General features: G+C 39.6%; 1 protein-coding gene across 1 annotated transcript; it reads left to right on the top strand.

Moving 5' to 3' along the window:
* Positions 1-1,829: 1,829 nt before the first annotated feature.
* LOC139715876 (uncharacterized) lies at positions 1,830-13,734 on the top strand. Its single transcript, XM_071627425.1, has 2 exons — positions 1,830-1,940; positions 11,457-13,734. Exon 2 carries the CDS (start codon positions 11,564-11,566, stop codon positions 12,986-12,988), a length of 1,425 nt encoding a protein of 474 aa, XP_071483526.1. The 5' UTR covers positions 1,830-1,940; positions 11,457-11,563; the 3' UTR covers positions 12,989-13,734.
* The last annotated feature ends 4,780 nt before the right edge of the window (positions 13,735-18,514 follow it).

The raw sequence follows: 18,514 nt of genomic DNA, 5'->3' as shown, positions 1-18,514 counted from the left end.
ATGTTGCATATTGCGGAATATCTCCCTATCATTATAGAGATGGTTAATAAAATAAATTTGCAAAATGTTTGCCATTATTTCGTTTCACAAAAACTGCTATACACGATAATGATCAACATGTTTCTATGACATGTTTTCATGTGGCAGTAGTTACGTTCTGGCTTTCACTGTAGGCAAGTTGCTTTAAAATATCTAAATTTACAATGATTCACAATTTTGTTATGAAGTAGATAATAAGTGATCAGATCTGCATTTGAAAGCTATTCAAACTCTGACACAAAATCTGACATTGCACAAGTTTACATTACTTTGAGAAGCGTCAATGTCATGAAGCATGTGGGTTTACTGAAATTCAAGCCTTATTAATAGATAGATTTTATCATCAATAATGTTTCAACAGATATATTGCTAACAATGTGACCGATGATCCGAACTTGATGCCGTCATGATAACCCAATAACGTCAGCAGTCACATCCCATGTCACTCATCTCTTCGAATATTTCGACTTAATCCTTTCTGTACCATGAACCTTGGACAGTGTGCACAACGCTATGGGGTTTTCTGTGCCAATCGGCACTCACAGCATACAAAGGGTTCATGAGCGTGTCCATGACAACGCCATAGCTAGCAGTCTACGATGTCTGCTACACCCATTGACTCTACTGAGGAGGAAATAGAAAATTGGTCTAATAAAATATTGGGTTACTAGGGACCCAGGTAGGGCCGGATGTGTGCCTGTATCTTCAGGTGATTAATTGATGAACTTGAATGTTGTTCTCATGTTATAAGTTGATTTGAGAGGGTAAAGAGTGGAAGGTTTACTTTCGATTTTAAAAAAAGCCCACCATACAATTACATTCAACGGAGATTTCGACTCCATCCCTATTTTGTGGTGTTCATTCCGTAACATAAGTACACTTGAGATATGTTTATTTCCCACTGAAATCATTAATATCATAATATTCTTCAATGAGGTTGGGAAAATAACAAGAGTTTCAAACAGTCAACCGTTGCAAGTGGTAGACTATAGACCTACTTGGTCAGCTCTTTCATCACACCTCTTTCACTGTATACATCAAACTGTGTCTATACAAAGACACTGCATCTATATTCAACTTTCGTTTCCCAAAGAACAACAACGCCATCGCAAATTTTGGGCGTGTAATAAGACCGCCACCTCATTTGTATAGGACCGCCTATTCTTGAATGATTGGCAGTTTTACCCATCATATGTGACAATAATTGACTGGTTACGTTCCCTTTCATATCAACAGGTACGCGATTCAAACCATATAGTCTCGAGACCAATATGACTAGAATTATGATGATAATAATAATGATAATTTTTGGTCATGAACAGTTCATTAGTGTCATTTGTTTGTAAAGAGACTGTTAAGAAGAGATGATTTTGAATCGGTTGTAATCAATACTAGAAAAGACGTGTTACAATAATTAAAGATTTGTTACATTAGTTTTACATCATTGACCTTTGCTGCATCCTATGTGTTCCCTGAGTCTGACAGGTAAGACTACGTCGCTCGTCTACCAGTATACAGTGAGCGGCCCACTCGTGCGATGTCCATATATGACCAGTGGAGTTTGCATACATTAGCCTGTCTCTCTAGCCCCGCCGGGCATGCCTTGCATAACTACCTCTCTGATCGCAGCCTTTCCCGCGCTCGCTCAAAGAACTTTTCTCCCGTGACGTCTGTATGCGAGGGGTGGTCTGAATTCGCTGCTCCCCCCGACGTAACGGCGTGAGGTGACGGGCCTCCGATTACGACCAAATTGGAAACCAGCGGCGTGAAGACGGAATCAGTGAAAATACCAGCGTTTCATTGGTATACAGGAAGTAGATCAAATCGATTTGTTGGGCCCGTATCCCGTTAGGGGGGACAGCCACACTTTTCCGCAGCCTAGACATACCGTCTCACTACTGGTAAGTCGCAATTTTCTTGTTTTATAAAATCACTCTTTTCCCTATTGATCACCTACAATATACGAGCTATTGTTTTAATGGCGTCACGGAAAATGTGCATTTTTACCGTTTTGAAAGAGTGAGCGTTGTGATTTTACTGGTGATCTGACGCTGATGTGAAACTATCGCAATACACGGGGCTCCCTGTGTGTTGGTTAGCTGGGGGTTTGTTTACGGTCAAACACTCAGATTGGAAACTCTTTTCCAGATGATCGGCGAAAGTCTATGACGTCACTCAATTGCGCCGGATGACCAATGGCTAATCTTCTCTTGTCTTCTTGTAAAATTTGCATCAGTGCTATTGTGTGCATTGTTGAAAACAAGAGGTATTTCAGGTAATCTGCATTGATCTAACAAAGTCTATCTTTTATTCTGCGACCAAAATAAGTCTAAAAACAGACAAATTTGTGATGATATGATGAGAGGTTTATCCCTATCTACCCATATAAGCAAGATTCTATGTATTCGATATGATGTTGAGCAAATGTCCATAGTTTCATAGACAACAGATCCACATCAAGTTCACGTGCTGCCAATTAACTGATTAAGTAATACATCACGCAGCTATCACTGTAATGGGTTCACTTGCGTATTCAAACCATTATTGTTTTTGCTAATTCTATGTAATCATACTGTATTAATTAGCATGCCTTACTTCCCTAATTTTCCTCCGCCGAAAATTATCACTAGGGTTTTCGTTAAAAATATATTTACTAGGACAATATTTATTCAACCTTTAAAGGGAAGGTTCGGATGATGAAAATCTGGAGGTAGACACCATGTTCTGACTGCGATATCTTATTTGGGAGAAAGATAATATGATTCATAGTTTGTGAACACCCTATAATTATGGGAGGGATATCATTTGCCGGAGACCTCTAGATATCAATGAGCTACTATAAGAATGGCATCTGCATCTTGTAGTATAAATTCTTTACGGCATCTTCAGCGTATTCCATCACAAACCACATGCGGCCGATTTTCACCGAGGAACAACAACATTGCAAAGTAACCCCGACCCCAACATTGAGGTGTGAGTTTTTTCTGTCTGATTAATCTTCTCTTGCTTTCAATCCCAACATTGCCGTCTTCAGGTTTCTTATAGCAAGAGATTGACCTTTAGAAGTAACGATGTTAATGAAAATATAACCTGGTAACGTACAAATGTTTCATCTTTTCATAGTTTTTGTATAAAGCACCCTTGGTAATTCAACGAGGCCTACCCTCTGACTGTACCCACTTATTCAAAATGTTGTTAGTTGTTTCACTTTTGGTTTATATTGTATACACTCAAACCAACGAATGTGCATGGTAATGTGCCAAATGGTATTCTGCTCTTCTGGAAAATTCCTCTTGTTTTGATGTTTTATTGTATTTCTTTTTTTGTGTGTGTATGTGTACCGGCAACTTTCTGTCAATAACACAATAGCGTATATTTTGTGTGTTTGTTTTTGAGAAGGAGGTGGGGTGGGGTTGAGGGTCAAGTGTTGTTGCCTTGTATTCTGTTAAGGAATTAATCACTCTGATGCTCACATCCTACCAAGTATGTGGTGTGTATATAATTATAGTGACAGCACCTAGTCACGTTACATTGACCGAAGCAGAGACTGTCTGTCCAACATTCGGTGAACAAAGAAACGGCGATCAGCAGACAAATATATCCCTTTGACCTTTCCTTCTCTGATATGGGCGGAGGGTAACAATCGGCAATCCAGATGATGTCACTCGCAAATGTCATCGGATATCCCCGGCTTTCCACTTCCCACATAAGTTGTGCGCTTAACAGCACTTGGCCATTAATCAACGTTTTCAGTCCTAATGTTTCGTTCGCTCACAGATTACTGATGATCTGGCGATAAAATGGATAAGGGGGCTTATGTTGAGGGCTACAACACGTTTTCCAAACCATTCGTATTCAGTGCAATATCGTGTTATAATAAATGTATATATGTAAACACACATGTTTACATTGGAGTACATGTATATTTTTTAAACTTTATTATTACTATCTTTTTTTTTTAGTTTTCAGCGTCCTATATACGCCTTATTCAGGCTATTGCGTCAATAATCAAGAAAAAGGCGTGAACGCCAAAAATATGAGTCAAATGAACGTAATCACTATTTATTGGCCAAAAATGCATTACCAGTTTGTTTTTGTGTTTCTTTGTAGAGCCAAAACGTGAAATCTCAACAAACTCTCACACATTCACACACACACACACACACACACACACACGCACACACACGCACATGCGCTCACACACACACATACATATATATACACATAATATTGTATATCTTATTAGTTATGTACTAGTAATATAGTTATGTATACAGTGTGATATCATATCATATCCTATATAGTTTTTGCTCCCCTGATATAGAGACTGATTCATCGTCCATTGTTAAAGACACTCCATCATTCCCTTCTCTCGGGAATGTGAGTAGAGGATGAAGCACTGCCCACACCACCTCCCACCGCCCACAATAATCCGTTCGCCACCCTCCTTCCTATGCAGTCGAACCGACGGCAAGCAAAATGCAATGTGCTTGCACGTGGGGCGTGTGTTCTTATCCTCATAATATAGTTAGTGAACGGGACGTCGTTACTCAATCAGATCGGTGCATCGATATATGCCTATGTTAGGAGGCTTTTAAGAGGTCTTTTGTAAGGTACCTTCATTTTGATCACAATTTCATGTTTACTAAGCAGGTGATATCTTAATTATAACGCCCTCCATTATTATTAAATCCATTTCTCTTCCACGCATTTTTACAGAAATAGTCTGACTCTGTACTGGAATGGGGGATTATACCTGACGAAAAATCACTGTAATGATGATGAGGAAGCGTGGTTCTTTGGGGTTTGTTTTGTTTTGTTTTTGAACTTTTCAAATTCTCGACGGTTGATGGACATCGAGGTAATAGACACAGCTGTACGAAGTATCACGTATGACGTTGCGTTCTATTCAAGTCTTTTACTGTCTTTTAGACGATGGACGCATAAAGAAAACTCATATATGGCTGACTATTTGTACACAGTAAAGTAACAACATGTAGCAATTTTCTCTCTTTTCGTTGAGTTGACTTGAGTTTATGGAGTACATTCGGAACCAGCCATGCGGGCTTATTAAGGCCCCTTGCTATTCGACAATAAATTAGACTATGACAATAATGGGTCGTACATTTTCTTTGACAATTTGATGGATCTTCAGACGAGTGTCACGTGACAAAAGTTTCTTGACATGAAATAAAATGATGTACTACTTTTATCTTCGACACGCGTGCACCTCACCGTAATGTCAGGTTGGGTGGTTGGCATACTTTGGACTCCGTGACGGATTGGCGTTATACGTATTATGTCGTCACCGATCCGCCAACCAGGTCCCTGGATGTGCTCCCCCCACCTCTCCAAAAGGGCTCAGTTCGAAATATTAAACTGCCATTTCTGTTTGTACTCGAGGGCCAGATGTGTGAGTATTGATTCCACATTGCCAATGGTGCCTGGCAACAAGGAGTCAGCACAGCTGAACTTAGAGCCATATAGTCCAGACGACATTCCCCAACACAAACTGGGTCTATATCGAATCGACTGCACTGTCGGATGCGTGTGCGAGCGTCCGCCCCGAACGTAACGGACAGTCAAGCACCGCCCCGGAATGCGCTAGAGAAACATGTTGGTGGGGCGGCCGGTGCTGAGCTGAGGGAAGGGGGTAGATTAAAGAGCTATCAGTTTTCGTATTTTTAGGATACCCTCGCAAAGTATCGCCTACGTAAAACGTGCATTCAAAGGTTAAACGAACCCAGTCCTTCGGGCCTTCTTCGCACAATGAATCTAATCATACCCTCTGAACGACATTACCAGAAGAAACCGGTTATCACCGAGCATATTATTTCGGATTTTTGTTTACAAATCACCACGCTAATTACATGAACCATCAGTTTTCTTCAAGTTCGCATTCAAGCTCAAGTTAATCACCACTACCAGGTAACCACTTTTTCGATAAAGATGTTGACTATGATTGTCATTGTACAGGTCATTCCCTGTAGACGAAGAGAAACTCGTCACGTCATTATTAATCCTAGCAAAGCATGTAACACAAAACTTAAATTAAAATAATATCATTTTGTCAGTATTACCCTGAGCACTACTTTTCATACCGTAATGTGTTTTTTATGGTTTCCTTTGTGTAAACTGTCTAAATCATTTTTAGTGTATCAAATTAGCATCGGCCAATCGGAATCGAACAAACAAAAGAAAAATCACCATTCTCACTAATTTGTTTATATACTTAATTTAGCTCTTGTTTTAACTCTCGATTTTGATTAAATTTTGAAGTGTTCATTGACGTTTCAGAGGATTGCGTAATAAAACTAAGATTTCATAAGATTCTCTTGTTTATTCAATAATATTTCCTTAATTGAAATATTCAAAATATGTCATGTGTGAAAATACAAAATGTGGCGTGGACATGCGAAACATATAGGCCTGTACTGATTACATTTGTGTCAAGGTCTTTGGTCACGCGCATTTGATATTGTTTGATCTATTACACAGATTATAAATTTGTGTCAATTCGGAAGATATCATCATTATGCAAGAGAAACTTCATAAAAGTGAGCCTAGGCATGCAGTTTTAAAGACGATATTTCTTTCTCTGAGTGCGAAACCAACGGGAAATTTCTGCCCTCAAACATGGCGCATGTTATTCCCTGTCTTGCCAATATCAATCTAAAATGGCGACATGGCGACTAGGGCATACGGACGATGGTTACTATAAGTCCGCCTTTAAAGTGCCCTGGATGCTGCCGGCTGGTAAATACCTCATTGCAGCCACGATCAACCGCAGAGACAATTTGGTATTATTGCTCAGCTTCTTTGAGCAGATTGTCTGCGGAATGTCTTCGTGCCGTTTACCGATAAAGTATTGGTGTGTGTCCTTGTGCCCGAGTGTGTTATGCATTATGTATAACCTGTATTATGTGATTGCGTGTATATGTATTTGAGATAACGTCACAGTAATAAACGGAGGAACCTATAAATGCGATGTGTATATGAGATGTATATGGCGCTGGCTCCTTGGTTTCTTCATTCTTAGAAATCACCATGTTTTCAGGATCCGAATTTATATCCAGTCTAAGCTAGGGGATGTTTTTTATTCTCGAAATGGGTTTGTGCAGTGAAGCTGTCGAATTCTTCACTGTTATTCATCTATTTATCTTACTATCGATCTATTCATGCATCTTTTTATACTTTATAGTTTTCTCTCTCTCTTGGTAATATGGCGATCTATACAATTCATTCATTAATTGTTTACTCATTTATTAAGGCATTTTTCCTTGGGACCTCTACATGAGCTATTCAAATCACCTGTTCCTTAATTCTTTCTACTCTTCCAACACTTAAAACCAAACTGCGTGTATAAAATACCAGTTATGTTGCCACTCCATCGAGCATGCCTGTAGCGAGTTTTCGGTTGAAAGAAAATCTTTGTTGTATAAAAACATAGGTATATAGAGTGTCAATCAAGTTTCTATTTCCACATATATATCATGTATCTATACTCGTGATTTCATCTTCAAACACCATTCTGTGAAACTACGCACCGTAGCAATTTTTATCCTCGTCGTTGATACTAGTAACCTAATTGATTCTTGGGGGGAAAAGTCTGGCTTGATTCTTGAAGGTTTTTGTCTTCATGAAAATGATTTTTTTTCTTTTTTTTTCATTTGTTGTTTTTTTTTACTACTCTCCCCTAATGAATGTTTTGTGTATTGTTATGTTGTTTTTACTTTGGTTGGACCCCTTCGAAAAACAGCAATTTGCTGAAAGGGCTATCTATCCCACAAGTGGTAAATAAATAAACACAAAAAATTATGCTCACGGTTTTCTTCACTCACGTGGTAAAACGTAGATTTGTCAGCACGTGGTGAAGCAGATTTGCACACACACACACACAAAAAAAAAACAACAACAACGCAGAAACGGCACACTCCGCATTTCTCATCGCATTGCATAGTTCTGAAACAAGCTGCTAAATATGAGGAACGTGGGCAAGATGTTTCATCCGTCACGCATTTAAAAAAAAATACTGGAAGGTAAACAGCACGTAATAACACGTGTGCATGCAACCTTGAAATGAAACGGCACTATCAGGAGTGACAGCAACCAAGTGTCTTTAGAAAAAACACACAAAACAAAACAAAACAAACAAACAAACAAATGAAGCAGAAAAAAAAAAAAAAAACAAAAGCAAAGATAGTATCATAACTTTGGCATAAGCGTAAATGCTTATAGATTAGCGTTTTATTATGAGTAAAGCAAAAATTCTTTCCCGTGCGATCATCTTCCGAAGATCTGAACTCCTCGAGAATAGCTGAGAAAGTTTAGAATAAGACCATTCAGTATCAACGAGGATGATGAATACTTTGAGCAAGGTAATGTCATCATGATCATCTTTCTTTTAACATGATGATACAATTCAGAATTGATAATCACGATTAAAATTGGCACTTTTTTATGCTGTCGCCATCGTCGTTATCATTATTTTTATCAACTGAGTTAGTACAATGCATGTTTTAGCACACGGCACTAAATCGTTGCGTTCGTGCACACGTTGAAAGGTCATCTACACGGTAAGAGATACTAAGTGACCGGCTCGGCACGCGAGCTCACCGACACACGCCCTATTTACGCCCTCCATGTATGAGCAAAGTATAGGAGGATGCGAAAACTCAAGCGCGTTAACCTTGCTTGGTAAAATGTGCGATACAGAAATGATAACGGGATACTAACAATTCACCTCCAATGTGTGAGCATGCTTTGTTATACTACTTAGTTATGATCAGGGTAGAACAACTAGCAGATAATATCTTCCTTTTGGCTGCCCTGGAAGAGACTGTCGCTTTCACGAGAAGACAACACGTTTGTTCGCTCAGGTTGCTTAGAGTCTTGTTTATAGCGGCATTGAACTCTGCCCACTGAGTAACAGAGTTTCTTTTGAATCACATTTTTGTGAGTATTCCGTAAAGAAAGAAAGAAAAAACATTTGGCATACACACCGTTGTCCATAATCGTTATTTAATGAATATATTCATAATGGATTATTTTCACCTTTAATAACTTAAAGGAGAAAGTGCATCGTGATATCAATTTGGAGGGAACGACAAGAAAGTCAAGAATGAAGCAACGACAGAGTGTATTGTCATCTGCAAAATTGATAGGACCAATATGGAAATTTAAAGTAGCACACAAAACAGCAATGATACAACTTAGAGGTTACAGTTCGTTACTCCGAAGGTTTGTTATTCCGAAGGACCCTTATTCCAAAAGTAAAAAAAACCCAAAACAAACAAACAAACAAAAGAAATCCGGAGGTGTGTTAGTATGCACCGTCTTTTCATTTTCAGATTAACAAACCGTCGAAATGACGAATCTTATTTCCATTTTGGAATAGCGTGACAAATGTTTGGATAAAACACACACACACACACACACACACACACACACAACAACAATAACAACAACAACCCTATTTCATTTTCGGATTAACGAACATCCTGGTAGAGGGAAATGTGTTTTTCTTAATAACGAACCTTCGGAATAACGAACTTTATTTTTTTTTTCGGATTAACGAACATTCTATAGGCATAGAGAATTTGTGCTTTTCGGAATTACGACTCTTTGAAATAACAAACATTATTTCATTTTCGTATTAACAAAACTTTGGAATAAAGAACATCACATAATTTATTTTGGGCAACCGCATATGGAAATTACATGAGATGACGTTGTCATGGCCTCAGAAGTTTACCATTTACTTAACAGAATCTTCACTTGGTCCTCATTTTCCCCCCACACAATCTAAGGCAAATATATAGTTGTATCACACGTATCTCTTTTGTTGCGTTCAGATATCCTAATGCAACGACGGTCGTAAGGTAGAACGGTTGTGCAAAACATTGACAGAAACTTGATTTTCATCATTTTGACTCCGACCGAAGGGAGAGTTGTGACTTGGTAACACCACAAAAAACACGATGTTCCGTAATCATGAAAAACTCTGAATATCCTTAATCTTTATGTTCGACTTTAATAAAACCTATTATACTTCTTTTTTTATTTAGTCGTTTTGTCAATGTCAACTGTAACATGATTCACGATTACACTTGGGCAATAGACGACGCAAAATCATGATTGTAGCTTAATGTCATGGCATGGAGAAGGGTCAGTAAATCACTTGTTATGAGCGAACAACATTCAATCAAACAAATTTTTTTCCTTTGATACATCATGGTGGATACCATTGTTCAATAGGATTACGCAACAATGATCCAGACCATTAAAAGGTGTTGGAGGAGTGGTCGTATATACATCCCCGTAGTTTGACTATAGTCCAAATGTCAAATACAAAGGGAAACGGACCAGAGACATAAGTAGTGAAAAGTGAGCCAAGAAATTGGGATTCGATATAGGATTCGAATCGGAGACCTCAAGATCTCAGCTTCCTTGCTCATTTTCATCATGTAATCATATGCATTTCTGGTCAGTTTCCCTTTGTTTGCATTTTTATTATATGTTCAAAAAGCTGCATCACTTTGTTAATCTTTCCCATTTATCTCCAAGTTGATTTCTATCCTCCGGATTTATATCGGGTTTACGTAAGCTTCTGACTAGGTTATGATCATTAAGAATTAAGGGGTATCTAGGACGAACACCGTATTGGGGCTTTCCATAGCTAAGTAGGTACGAGCATCGGTCTAGCAATCCGACGGTCTAGGGTTCGAATCCCATTGTATTCAATGAAATCTCATTTTCTTTGCTCTTATTTTTGCATATATGTGTAGTCTAATACTAAAAAGACTAGAGTGATGAAATGTTTGCAATTACCACAATTTTGATAAATCATTGTGCATTGGCCATGTTAAACGAAGGGACTATGCCTTTTGTTTTGATTAACTGAACTCCTGTTTCAATAATGATTCTCGGCGGTATAGAGGTGGTAGTCTTGTTTGTTTGTTTGTTTGTTTGTTTGAAAGCGTATTTCATTGATTAATATCCATTGCAGCCCGCAGGATGAATTGCGGACATTTTACAGAAATTAGCACGATTACTATAGAACATGTACAAGATTGTATAAATACATACATTAAAAAACATATTCATCTAAACATTGCACAATATCAACATTTACAACAAAACAAACACAAATTGTGCATTTAAAATTTCTAACACCACTGTTCGAAGCCATGGTTACACCACGCCCCTAGTCCAACAAGCTGACGGGTTGATGTATAGATCACATCTTCCCGTCAGTCATGATTAAAGTCGAGTCGGAATTACAGTCACGGCAAGGTGTTGGTCAAAGTCATTTGAAATGACTTTTCACCTTGCAGAAACCTGTGCACAGCGCATGATCGATGAATGATGTTGATTTAAAGTTATCATGGTGTCTCTTTCGATTTTCTTGACTCCAGGTTCAACCCGGATTCTCACCGGTATAGAGAGACTCGAGTCATAGACGAACCAGAGGAGGAGGTCCCATGGTTACACCACGCCCCTTATCCAACCAGCTGACAGGTAGATGTATAGATCACACGTAGATGCACACGCTCGTAGCATAGAGGAGCTGACAGGGGAGCATCCGCACAGGGGCAAGTCTATGTACATAGAGAACCAGGTAAACCGCACAGGTATCATAGACGACTACCAGCTGAAAACTCGACGCCAGCGAAACCCGTTCGAACAGCGACCCGTCACCATACACTGGGATAATCTTCCTCAAAATACGATGAGTGGCAATTACGCTTCCTCCTGGCATCAACCTCGCGAACAGCACGCCGTTGGCGCTCACGTCATGTACAGTGCCAATCAGAAGATGCAACATCAGCAGGCATACTCGCAGCAGCGTCCGCAGTCCCAACCATCGGTTAGGAGGCCAATTGGAAGATATGGCAGCCGCCCTGCTTCCGATAGCGTGGAACTGCTCGGTGGTGGACAACAGGCCTACAAACCGGGCGGAAGTAGAGCTGCAAACATGTTCAAGAAGGCGAGGGAACACACCGATAAGTACGCGGTAGATGATGATGCAATCACTCCTCAATCGCTTCAGAAAGCCAGGGCTGGAGCTCCAGATTATGAACCTCCCCTCTCGACAGCAAAAGGACGGCCTCAGGCAAGACCGGCTGCGAGACCAGTTTCAAAGCCCGTAAGTCGACCAGCGCCTGCTTCTCCACAACCACAACAGCCACAACAGTCATACGCCCATGGGTACGGCACGGCGCCACAGGCTACAGCTCAGCGCCAGCAATCGATGAAGAGGCAGCCATCACAACCAAGCCCACAACCACAATCCCCATACGCGAGCGACTACGGCAAACCTGCCCAGACGCGCACCGTCAATCCACCCACTCCCAAGGGACCCCAGTACCAGACACGAGCGGCTCCATCCAAGGGTCAGCAGCCGGCATCTATAGGATGCAACTGGAGCGACTCTCCAACCAAGCGCTTCCACAGTGGTGTGCAACCTTACGAAGTAAACTACAACCGAAGAGCCCAGGGCTGGCAATCTTCCTACAAGGATACACTTGGCGACATGGATGACAACAACTACGATCCATTCGCGCCGAGATCGCCACCTAGATACAGCTCAGCTCCAAAGCTTGACCTGACGAAGAGCCAAGCCGCCAAGCAGAGGACGGCATACACCAACAAGAACCAGCGCGCTAAAGGCTGGAAAACCGTCGGGCTTGAAGAGCAAGACGCAGAAGAGCTGTTCAACCCTCATCGTCCTTCCATGTCCAGCCTGTCTTCGGCATTTGAAGAGCCACGACCAACCTATGGGGGCCAGCAGAGAGCAGCTCAACCAAGAGCCTCGCAGCCACGCCAGGCACAGTATCAGCAGGGGCCTCCTCAGCAACGGCCTCCCCAGCAGAGGATGTCTTCTGCGGCGAATTACGCGGCGGGTACCGGCAGCTGGGGTGGCATGTTGGAGTCCGATGACTTATGACTCGCACCGCGACCAAGCCAATCACTGTCTCTGGTCCCGGTGGGTAACGTATCCAGAGAAAAGGGTGGCGTCGCCAGGCGACAGTCACCCGTAGGGAATAGGGTGGTACGGCATTCACCTTCGGGGAGTTGGGCGGGACATACCTCGCCGTCGGGAAGTGGGGCGGGGCAGCAAGGGCGTGTTCGAGAAACTAGATTAGTTCGACACACAAGTTGGCCGGGTTACACTCCACGCCCACAGAGTAACTTATCTCTTCGTATCTCATTGGGCGTTGCTCCGACAGGTGTAAATAGTATTTCAATCAATTTATAAAAACAACCTCTAGATTCTTAGTGAATCTGAATTAGCGCACGAACATCTTTCTGTTCCAGCTAGAGTACAAAAAAAAATTAGGTTTTGTATTGAAATTTCTGTTGATGTTTTGAAGACTTTCAGTTGCCGAAAAGCGAAGTCGGTTTAAAAACCTAATCAAAATGCATGCATCATTGTTTTATCAGCATGTTTGGTATTCGTTGTGACATACATCTTTGTTAATGTTTTACGCTTCAAATGAAGTCACTTCAAACAGGTGATTCATGGTTAATGCATGCTCGAGACAAAATGTTGATAAAGATACGTGTTGTACATTGGACAGTCGTTGCAAAACGACTGAGTGAATAATTATTGTACAAATTTGTAAGATGTGTGAATGACATATTCTCATAATCATAAATGGTTGTAAAGTGCGGGGTTCTGGTGTCTATGTGTGTGCGTGGAGGGGGGGGGGGGGTGGAGCAACAAGATTTGTATTGTACCAAAGTCTTGAGTATGGATTGTAACACGGACAGTGAACCATATTTGACTGCTTATATAGTTCAAATGAAATATGATGATTGTTCGGCGTCGATACGTGGGCAGGCAGAGTTACCCATCTTCTGAGATCGTGCTAAATGATGCTTGCAAGAATATACTATTCGTCTTACAAGATGTCGTTAAAGAACCATCAGCAATAACAATTCATACCGATCTCATTCACAGAACATCCTGCTCTACGGCTATGAAAACTTACGATATTCATTTCTAGAAGAACAAGCATGTACAGCTGAGCTGCACCATCGACGTATAGGCCTACACAATTAAAACTCGGTCTCTTCCAGTTCGCATAGTTTGAGGAATATTCATTCGCACTGACTCCAAATATTATGATTTGTTATTGTCGATTCAAGTCCTGTTGATATTGTGCAGTTCGCGATATCCTATATATGTGGTAGAGATTTTCCTTAAAATCTTCTACAACAGTTCTTTAAGACTTTAGGAGTATAACGTATTGTTCTGAAGTGTGAGCAAACGTTTTGAAAACAAACAAAAAAAAATACAAAAATGTTTAGTTTCGTTTATTTTTTGTTTCCTATGATTTGAACTTAATGTAAATAGTGTTATCCTCCTTTAGCAGTAATGTGAGTGAAGGCATGAATTTATTCTTTGATCTATTTCGTCTGCGGACTTTTTGAGTTCTGTTTGTTGAGGAAAGATGAATATTCATCTGTACGTGTACGTGTGTGTGAGAGTGAGGGTATTCTGTGTGTGTTATCTTTTATGAGAAGTATGATCAAGAGTTATTTTCGGGGTATTTTTTTTTTTCAATCATTAGTAAAATTAAAGGTAGTTTCTGTACGTTATTAGCGAGCTTCAGATGCGAACGGTGAGTCGACGCAGCCTCCCCGGGTTGGGCAATGGAAACAGCTGTCTGGCGCATGAGCAGAACTCCATTCCCCCTCATTAGCGTCGTCTTGGCGTTTGCGTCGCAGATTTAAAGCTCGCTATAATATTTGAATGTAATGTAGGACGAAAAACATTACTTGTGATGTCAATGTACATGAAATGTATCGACTTCCGTGTCGACAAATGCGTTATTGTATTCACGTTGGAATCTAATAGATGATTGGATGGTTCTTCAATGCGATTACGAAACAGAGTGTACTGTCAGTCTACAAGTGGTACAAAATGAGTGCAGAACCATTATGTTCTAATTCATTATTCACGACTTACGTTGGAGGTTCTATCAGGAAGGCACATATCCTTTAAGATATCATTGGGCAAGACTGTATCTATATAATTGTACCGACTGGCTAACTGTAATTATCAACAAACCTCCTTTTGATTCGAGAAAATTGAGAAATCGAAAGTTGTAAGAAAAATCAGTCTCTGTAATTTCTGTGAAGTGCCCGAGAGCAGCTGCGAATTAGATGGAAGAGACCCTCAAGCTTTAGTGAGTACAGTATTAATTTGAGTACAAAGACGATAATCGAAAAAGAAATGAAGATTCGCCTCACACAGATCTTGGCCCTCACACCCTGTTCGCCTTTTATCAAATTACATAAATGCACGCACACAGCAAAGTAGCTATGTAACTGAAGAGTAGATTTTACGTAGGGGACTCATATAATTGGCCTTCGTTGCTTTCCCAACAGCTGTGTTACTACTTCCAGGGCGCAGAAGGACTTATGAACGATTCACCGGAGGCCTTTCGCTGATCCCTAGCTTGTTAACAAGCTTTCTGTTCGAAGTACTATGCCTTTTCTCTATCTCCCTATCTCTTTCTTTCTCTTTCATTTTCACCCATTTTCTCTTTTTTTTTTCTTTCGCCACGCCTTAACAGCGAGCGGGGTATAGCGGGCGCTCTTTAGCCCGATCACGTATACGATCTCGGTTTGATTTGAGTTGCTGATTAACATCCAAGATCAGTTCAGCTGTGTGCTACACAAGAGCTTTCTCATACCTTAGATGTGCTATGCTTTACAAGCACGGTACTTATAGGTCTTATGCAACAGCTAGAAAAAACGAATAAAGAAAATGAAAAAGTGGACCTTAACATCGCAGTCTAAATGAGTTTATTGTTTGTGAGATGTGTGCAGCAGGGTGAAATGAAGACAAGAAGTGATGACATTGTGATTTGAGTTCACTATGATGTCAGATGTATAATTTGTTGTTGCTATCCACTGTAGTAAGATCTTGTGCTGGAAGTGTATTATACGCACAACAGGAAAAGTCAAAGGGACCAACCTAGGATTGGAACCTTTTACCTACTACTAGTACTTACCTGGCAGCTGCACGACCAGCTGAGCTGAAGCTTGGTCATGGCCGTCAGTATTTTGTTCAACTTTACTTTTTTTTCCCCAGTGTGATTAATAATTAACAAGTCCTCACGAAGACATGTTACATGAATGAAGGAAATTAATCATGCACTCTGTTTAACACTTGGTTCTCTGTAATTCAAGTTAAGCAGGGATTTTACTGACAGCATCAGCAAATACAAATATATACACATGAAATATGTATGTATAGAATTCCAGCTAATTTCAGCTGTGGGGAAAATGCTTAAGAAGTTGCAGTTTGGAGGAATTTTGATTAGAAAAGATCATAATTTCCTATTGATAAATTCATCATGACAGTCCAAGTATATCTCCAAAAGCATGTTTACATATAATTTGTATATACATGTACATTTGTCTTAATCTGTTTTTGAACCAAAACTTAAATTCAAATCCATATGTGCTCACACCTGCATGATTTACCATTAGATTCTAAATTATAGCAAAACATACATACATACATATATATGTATATATATACATATATATATATATATATATATATATATATATATATGTAATGTATATATATATATTACATATATATATATATATATATATATATATATATATATATATATATACAGTCAACCTTTGCCTAAGTCGAATCTATCTGGAGAGAAGAAATAGCTTCGACTTAGAGAAAATTTGACTTGTGAGGGATTAGCAGATATAGAATAAAAAGAGAAGACCACTTGAAAAAAAGCTCAACTTAGGCGATTTTTCGACTTCTGCCTGGTTGACTGCATATATATATATATATATATATATATATATATATATATTAGCTGGAAACTTTCATAGAATTACAGTATACTGAATCAATTTTTAATCATGGCATGTGTGTACCGGAATGTACCAATCATTTAAGTGTGTGCACATGTGTATGTGTCTATGGATATCTGTCTCGTGAAATAAGATGCACCTACGACCTCCTCAGACTTGCTGGACATTGGATTTGTTACCTATAGGGCACAGCTTCCATGATTTCAACACGGAGATTAATACTGGCCATTCCTCATAGCTGTATACCAGAGTACCAGTCAGTAGTTCACAGTCCTAGATCAAACCTTTCCCGAGGAAATAATGTTAATAGTAGCTTTCATGAGGAGATATATTAATGCTAAATGCCACTGTGGCAGTGGCAACCCCATTCTGTTCATAGATCTCTGAAGTGCAAGAGACTTTAGGTCTGGGAAATTAAAAAAGAATGCGTTGTAGGACAATGGGTCAAGTTTGAATAACATTAATTTGGAAAGATTCCATGCAAACACATGAAGTTTCATCTGCACATCTTTGCACACATCTCGCTGGCGTATGGACATAATACCTGGTAATATAACCGAGTCTGGAAGAATTCCATATGGTGATGCACTTTTAGAGCATCATAAAAATCCAGAGAGAGAGAGAGAGATGGCAGCTTTGCAATACAGGCGACTCTCATTGTCAGGAGTCCTCTGGACTGACAGTTTTCTTTCATTATATCAACATTTCTTTGTAATCGAACAGTAAAGTATACATATATAAGTCTATTGATGATTAGTTTGGGACTTTTTCGTTTGGGACTAATTTTTACTTATTTGTAGCGGGAATTTCTTAATAACCCGGTTTGTCATATATCGGTAGCACACCTTGTATACTGTATTTACCTCACTCACCAAAACAATTCATAAATATGGCAACTGGCTGCAAAAATAACTATACTATTGAGGCTCTGCAATGATTTCATTGTGGTGCATTGTGAAAGCCTCTGATCATTAGTCTCTTGTTACAGGGTAAGCCTTGATCCAGCAAAAAAAAAAAGAAAAAGAAAAAATTAGACTCTCTGAAAACAAAAAAGTTAGCCGGTGGCAAACAGCCACTTATTAAAAAAATGCAATAGAATATTCATAAGTAGGATTAATGTATGAAATAGGGAAGAAATTTGGCAGGAGAACAAAAAATTGTTATACCAAATTGCAGACTATCAATTTTGCATCAAATGCATCAGTATTACCATTTCAGATTAGAATGCAGAGATATGTACATGCATCACACAAGAGAAGAAATGACCCTAGTTAACCTTTGGCACTTTTAGCCAATCCCAAAAGAGAAATTATGGATAAGCCATCTTGATGAGAAATCTGCACATTTTTGCACTCCTCTGAGAGACATTACCATTATCAACAATGTCTCCCCCTCTCTCCCTCTCTGTCTGTCTGTTTCCATATGTCTGTCTGTCTTTCCCTCTCTCTTTCTCTCTTCATTCTTACTCTCCTCAGTTGAAGATAGCTGTGAAAACTTGGGCTAAAAAAAAGAAATTAAAGTTGATAAAATACCAAATACTGTAAAACATGATATTTTCAAGGCATGAAATTTTCGCGAATTGGAGCTAACGGCCTTTTTCGCGGCATGA

This window comes from Diadema antillarum, unplaced genomic scaffold (genome assembly GCF_040938485.1).
Source record: "Diadema antillarum isolate AM-2024a unplaced genomic scaffold, OU_Dant_1.0 scf00000057, whole genome shotgun sequence".
Lineage (NCBI taxonomy): Eukaryota > Metazoa > Echinodermata > Echinoidea > Diadematoida > Diadematidae > Diadema > Diadema antillarum.
This window is presented reverse-complemented; position numbering and strand designations above follow the sequence as displayed.

Excerpts from the sequence above, each read along its gene's own strand:
- LOC139715876 (XM_071627425.1), top strand. The coding sequence starts at position 11,564 with ATGTATAGATCACACGTAGATGCACACGCTCGTAGCATAGAGGAGCTG.